The 6,844-nt window shown below is 42.4% G+C and overlaps 1 protein-coding gene across 1 annotated transcript; it reads left to right on the top strand.

Annotated features, from left to right (window-relative positions):
- Positions 1 to 209: 209 nt before the first annotated feature.
- Positions 210 to 5,070, top strand: THAP1 (THAP domain containing 1). The gene is made up of 3 exons (XM_082074289.1): positions 210 to 445; positions 889 to 1,084; positions 4,491 to 5,070. The coding sequence occupies exons 1-3, from the start codon at positions 375 to 377 to the stop codon at positions 4,941 to 4,943; spliced, it is 720 nt and encodes a 239-aa protein (XP_081930415.1). The 5' UTR covers positions 210 to 374; the 3' UTR covers positions 4,944 to 5,070.
- The last annotated feature ends 1,774 nt before the right edge of the window (positions 5,071 to 6,844 follow it).

Here is a 6,844-nt window from a genome sequence, read left to right on the forward strand (position 1 = left end):
GCTGCCCAGATGCAACAGAGGGCGGGCGGGGCACGGCCGCTGGCAAGGGGGCGGCGCGGGCGGAACATCTCTCGCGCTCGCAGGCGGCAGGCCGATTGGAGGGCTCGCAGGGGAGGCTCCGCCCCCCGCGCGCAGGCCCGCCAATGGGCGAGCGCGGTGCACGCAGCTACCGCGAGACTTGCGCTGAAGCTGGCGCCGCCATCTTGGAGTTGGGAGAGGCCGCGTCCCGTTCCTCTCCCTCTCGGAGGGCCACGGGTGGGGGGGGAGGGGAAGGAGGCGATGGGTGCCCGGCGCTAAATTAACGGCGTCCGCCGCTAAATTAACGGCGTCGGCTAGCTCGTCTCCCCGACGCTGGGCCGCGGCGGGGAGCCAGGATGGTGCAGTCCTGTTCCGCCTACCGCTGCCGGAACCGATACGACAAAGAGAAGCCCATCTCCTTCCACAAGTAAGCGCGGGCGGCGGGGCGGGGCCGGGCCGTGGAAGAGGCGGGGCCAGGGCGCTGGTGCTCGGCGCGCACAGGGATGGGGGGAGGTGTGTAGGGACACGCGCGTGGCGCGTAAGTGTGGGTGTGTGATCGCGGCTGCCGAGGCGTCAGCCCCGGCGGACCTCGAGCGCGTCGCCTTCCGTGTCCCCGGGGGTCTCTCGAGGGAAAGCCGAGGGCCTGTACGCTTTTTGCTGCCTTTTTTCAGGGAGAGGGGGACCCCTCCCGGGTGTCCAAAAGGCTGAGTCCCCGCGCCCAGTCCGTGTTGGCAGGAGGAGTTTGGCTCGGATGAGCCCGTCGGAGGAAAAAACAAGCGATCGTGCAGTCAGTCACAGCAGTGCTTACCCGTAATCCGACATCACGTTAAAAAGCTTTCCAGAAAAGCTGAAAGTACTTCTTATTTACAGGTTTCCTCTTACAAGACCTGATCTTTGCAAGAAATGGGAAGCTGCTGTTAAAAGAAAAAACTTCAAGCCAACTAAGTATAGCAGCATTTGTTCGGAACACTTTACTCCTGATTGCTTTAAGAGGGAATGCAACAACAAGCTTCTGAAAGAAAATGCTGTACCCACAATATTTTGTTATACTGAGCCCAGTGAAAAGGTAAACCCGAAGCACTTGTAGTTTAAGATACTGGAATGCATGTCAGTTGCTCGTATTAGCCTATCAGGGCTTAAAGTAGCAGAGCAGTGTGGAGGAGATGCAGGTTGTGGAGGATACCTGCTGGGCTTGTGCAGCTGGAGACATGGAGGGTTGTGGTGCTTGAAACATGTACAACAACTGTTCTCATTTGCTTTGACAAGAGCAGAAATGTAGGCTGTTTGAGGCTTTGGAGCACACAGAGCATGGTATGGCAGCGCAGTGGCTCTGGTCTGCTCTTGTGTGCATGCACAGTAACCTGAACTGCATAACTTGAGTTTAGAGCCCTTTGCTGAATTAAACGGAACAGCAGCAAAGTATGAAAGTATGGGCCTGTTGTTAAGTTGTTGAACTGTGTTTGTGGCATATTTGGAGTCTTACAGAGCCTTCAATAATACTTGAAAATTGCACTGTACTCTCCCATGCTGACTGGTGACTACCACTAATGTTGTAGAGATGATGGACCTTAATTCTGAAGCTTAACTGTCCTCTCTAAACGTCTCTGTTCCTCTGGCTTTGCAGGGTGAAAGTGAGATGCAAACAGAGGGGCAGAAAAGTAGCTGCACCTGCTACCTATCTGTGCTGAAACTACCTCTCTTTTGCCTTAACAGTTACCCTGTAAGTTGCCAGACTGGTCCTTAATTTCTGCCTCTGATGGTAGTTTCTTGTGACATATATTGTTCCCTTCACTGTGCTGCTAAAGCAGCTTACTCTGAGATGCAAGTCAGTTATGAGTTCATTCTTCTTAATGTAATAACTGCAATAGAGGAATGGAAAAGATTGATTCTTAGCTCTTATAAAGGATATAAAATGTTACATCTTGCCACTTTGCTCTACAGGAAGTGGCAAAGGAGAGAATGGATATGATAAGGCTGTGGGGTGAAAGACTGTAATGGGATGAAGCACACAGAGGAAAACTGAGACTTTGGCTTGTTTATTTTATATATACAATATTGGATTTGATGCAGAGACAAAAAGGAAATGTATTTGAAAAATGAAAATTGGTTAATGATAGAGAATATAAGTAGAAGGTATATAAGGAAAGACAGATAATTTCCAGGTAAATATGGCTATGTTAAGTTTTTTGTTTGATTATGCTTCCCTGCTCTCTCTACAACACACCTTTTTTTTGTCATGTGTAAAATGGTTGCAAAACTTTTTTAGTCTTAAAAGTTGAGTGAGTGTGTAGGGTTATCTGCAAAAGTGTGATTGGTGCAGCAGGATTAGTGATGAGCCACGTTCCCTATTTCATTATCATGCCTGGATCTGCAAAAACACAAGAGTGCCTTTTAATTGTGGAGAAGGATTTAATGCTATTCCTGTTTGTCTCACCGCACTTTTAAATGAACTGCCACATGTCTTCAAGAATTAGCATAATAACAAGGGATAGTAGATTCTTTTGGAATTGATTCCACACTGATTTTGAAATACAGCTTTTTCTCTTTCGGATTATATAATTTGAAATACTTTGTTTTTCCCATGTCTTAGGAGAACCATTGATTGGCTGTAATAAGTAGTTCGAATTCACTTAAAATGTGTCAGTGATACCAGAGATGTCATGTGCTGGATAAGCTGCAAATAGAAATTTGCGTGTGAATTTAGCTGTCCAGCAATGTTCCTTTTTTTGCTTGTGCTTCTGACAAGCGTGAATTTCTCTTTGCTCATTACATCTTTGGCTTGTAGTTTTTCTAGCTGTAAAGTTTGAAAGTGGCAGCTGATAGCATCAAACTCCTTAAAATACTTATGTGTGAATTAGAAAGGCACGCTGTTAGAAGCAATTTCTTATAATTGAGAAATAAGAGTGGTAGTTGGCTGGTTGTGTACTTTAAAGTATTCAGTAATATTTGAGTGCATATGAACCTTCCCTTCAACAGTAGTCACAAAACTGCCTTCTCAGTTGTTATCTGCCAAGTGTTGTAGTTTCTACAAGAGGGATATCTAGACTCCCCAGTATCAAGTATTAGCTTGTTTGCATGTGAAGTCGAGGAAGTTAATGACAGATCTGATGAGCTTGATATTTAGATGATGAGGATTGTCAGCTGCTTTTATAGTCAACATTGTCCCTCTCCTCATGATTTTATGTGTAGTAATAATACAGGGTATTTCAAAAACATGGACCCAATTTCAAACCAGTATGCACATATCATTGGGTTCATCTTTTTGAAACATGCTGTACTGGCAAAAGGTGAGTAGTTAGAAAATTGATTCAGTGCCTCTTTCACTGAGAATGTCATAGGCATTCTTTTTGACAGGCAATGTGCATGTTCTTTTGTTTAAACGGTGCTTTTAAAATCATCCTGTGGACAGAAGCATTTCTGAATTATACTGCATTTGTTTGGGGCGCAAATAATCTGATTTGCTGCCCTGGCCCATACTCAAGTGGTGAGGGATCTGTGATGTCTTGAACTGTACAAGTGAACCTATTGAGAGCAGTACGATAAAGACTGCAGTTTTGTGTGGAGTTGAGCCAGTTGATACTCTGCGGCTGCCAGATGGGAGAGTCATGCTTCTCCCTTCTCCATCCCATCTGCCAGCCATGCAGTCCTGTTTCCCACTCCTTCCACACAGCGGCACAGGTGTAGGTCATACCTTGTCTTGCATTGCTTTGACTTTTAATAAAGGGCAGAAGATTTCTGCATTGATGGAGGGAGAATGAAGAGCGTTCTGTCATCTTAGCATCTTACTGTGTTTGAGCAAAGAGTAAATACCAGAGCTGGGAGGACTGCTTTGCTGTAGAAGAGCTGTTTATTTTGGCTTGTCATGTCTCTTGAAACCAAACCCTTATGTTGCAGCTCCAAACCAGTGACACAGTTCCTTGCAGTTGTTGAGAGGTGGGCCTTGCTGTGTCTGCTTCTCTGCTCTGCCAGTTTGTCAGAAACCCTCAGCAGGTGACCCTTATTCTATCTTAGCAGAAGATTATCCTCTTCTGCTGTGTTTTTTATTAAGTTAGCTGATATGTTTTAAGTATATAAAGGTAAGATGCAGCAGAAAGAGGGATGGACAGAGGGGAATGGGTTGGCAGTGATGAGTTATTAGTCAGCTGAACTCCGTTTTATGGAACTGCAGCCTATGGTTTTGCTTCTTAGGTAATCATGGATATGTATTGGACTTAAGTCTTCAAGTGAGAGTAATTTCTACATTCTTCAGTTTTTTTATTTATTTGAGACATCAAAGCCCTGAAAATGAAGGTACTTAAAAATTTCTCCAGTTGAGAAGCCAGACAAAACAGGCCCAGAATTGTCAATTTTGAAAAAGTAGGTTTTGAGATTTATATTGTCAATTTCAATGGTGGTTGTTTATGTTATTCTGGGGCTGTAGTAAGGGGATTGTGTTGTAAACAATGTTAAAAATTACTTTTTCTTGTTTCTAGTCTGAAGAATTTGCAGAACAGCCAGAAGATCCACTACCACCTCCTCCTCCACCGCCACCACCACCACCACCACCACCAGCTCCAGTACTACCACCATCTCCATCAGCTCCTTCTTTTCATTTGTCTCAAATAGATACCAGATTTGTAGATCCAAGTATTGGATTATTGATGCCTCCTCTCCAGACCCCTAGCAATCTTGCTGTATTTTGTGATCACAACTATACTGTAGAGGATACAGTTCATCAGCGAAAAAGAATTCAACAGCTGGAAGAACAAGTTGAAAAACTACGGAAGAAGCTCAAGACAGCGCAACAGCGATGCCGACGTCAGGAACGACAAATTGAAAAACTGAGGGAGATCGTTCAGTTTCAGAAAGAAAAAGACATATTGGCAGGAAAAGGCTATGTGATTCTGCCCAATGACTATTTTGAAGTTGTAGAAGTACCTGCCTAGAAGTTATGAACGTCCATTTTCACTTTGCTAGGCCAAGAAATTTAGTTTAAAAACCTAAATGCTCTCTAGTTCTGTGTGTAAGACTCTCCAGAATTTTAAACGAGTAAATTTGCACTCATACAAATGAGATCACATATTTTCTTCATTGTAATTTCAGTTCGATACACTTCTACTATATTGAAAATGCAAGCATCTCAGAATATGCATTTAGTTTACAAAATCCAAATTGCTTTACAGAAGGAAAGAATGCAAGGTTGAATACATTTTAAATATGTTTGTTTGGAGTTTTTGTTTGTTTTTTGTTTTGTTTTCAGGTTTTGTTTTTGTTGTTGTTTCGCAAAGACTGTCTTATGCTTACAGGGGATGGGGAACTGAATCTGGCTGAGAGTGAAGTTGAGGTTGTTGTAGACTTAGTGTGAAGCTTTGTCAAGGCATTTAATATTGCCTTTGGTGATCCCTAGGGAGTAGTTTTCACTGATTTCAGAAGGAGCAGAATTAGGCCAGCTGAGTACACCTGAAGTGCTGCAGAAAGAGAGAAAGATAAGATAAAAATTTCAGCCTATGAACACTTCCAACCATAGTTTGCTGTGCCTTCAAAGCACTGAAAAAAGTCCAATTCCTGTATCCCTTTGGTGAGGTATGTAAACAGCCTCTTATTTTGGAATAACCTGTTACCACATGTGTGTTGTGAGCAAGAGGAGGATAATTCATCAGCATAGCTGGTGAGAGCTTTTGTTTTGAGGGCAATTAAAAATTCTCCTGAAGTGCTAGTGCTGCACTGAACATGTATGTTATTGGACTGTTGGTAGAATCAAGAAAGCAGTGTACTGTTTAGGGTGGCTGCTTTTCAAAAGTACCCTGATAATAAACAGTCTCCAAAATATTGGAATGCGATGTTCTCGTAAACACTGTAATGGGTAGAATGTTGTCCTCATCTTTGAAATTGTTGGTCTTAGCACACATCTCAGCCATGTGTAGGTTCAGGACATTAAGAAGTTTTTTACTTTTCCAGAGTGTCAGGCATTTGCAATATACTGTGATTTTTTTTTTTTTAATTATTTTTTTTTTCCTTTTCCTTTCCCTGCTCCCTAAAAAGCATCCGCCAAATGGCAGTTACAGAATTAAAGTTTGGGAATTGTTTGGTGCTAGACTGGTTTTTAATATCTCAAATGCTACTGCCTCTCCTTCAGCCTTATTAATACTCTTTCTAAAAATTAATTTAGAATGGCAAAATAGTGCAGCATTTTTCACTTACTGTCAAATAATTCAAAATCAGATAAAATAGCATCATGCAAATCCTTCTGTAGCCTTCACAACTGAAATTTCTGGATATATTAGACATGAGGAAAATTACTTTTCTCAGTACCTGTCAAACTTGTGTGTAGTGTGGATTCTAGCTCTGATACTAATCCAGCCCTGTTGGTGATGGCTTTAAAAGCTTCTCTTAATATCCTGTTAGCATGACATTTTGAAGCGTTTCGAACCTGTCTTGGTACTTCTGACCTCACTCATGCCATGAATCTACTTTCTCTACCATTTCATATACTTAAGGTGAACAAAAATGTTGATGCATCCTTTTGTGTACATTTATTATACCTGGCTAAAAATAAAAAGCAAATGGTGTGTTAGATTTTTAACTGCTCTCTCTCTTTTCACAGGACTTTGCCAAAACTAGTTTGACATTTTTTATCTTTTTCTGAAGTAGTTATCTGGTTTAGATGCTGGATTTTTCTGGCAGTGTTCCTGAGTCTTATTGCTGTTACACTTTGTACTTAAAATAAATTTGCAGAAGCTCAAATTCAAAAAGTGACAAGGAAAAGACATTTAAACAACAGTTCCTATGCTGCTGGCATGTGTGGCCAGATAGCATATTGTTTCTGTTTTCTCTGCAAAACACCCTC

Source organism: Streptopelia decaocto (genome assembly GCF_964273445.1).
Source record: "Streptopelia decaocto genome assembly, chromosome: Z".
NCBI lineage: Eukaryota > Metazoa > Chordata > Aves > Columbiformes > Columbidae > Streptopelia > Streptopelia decaocto.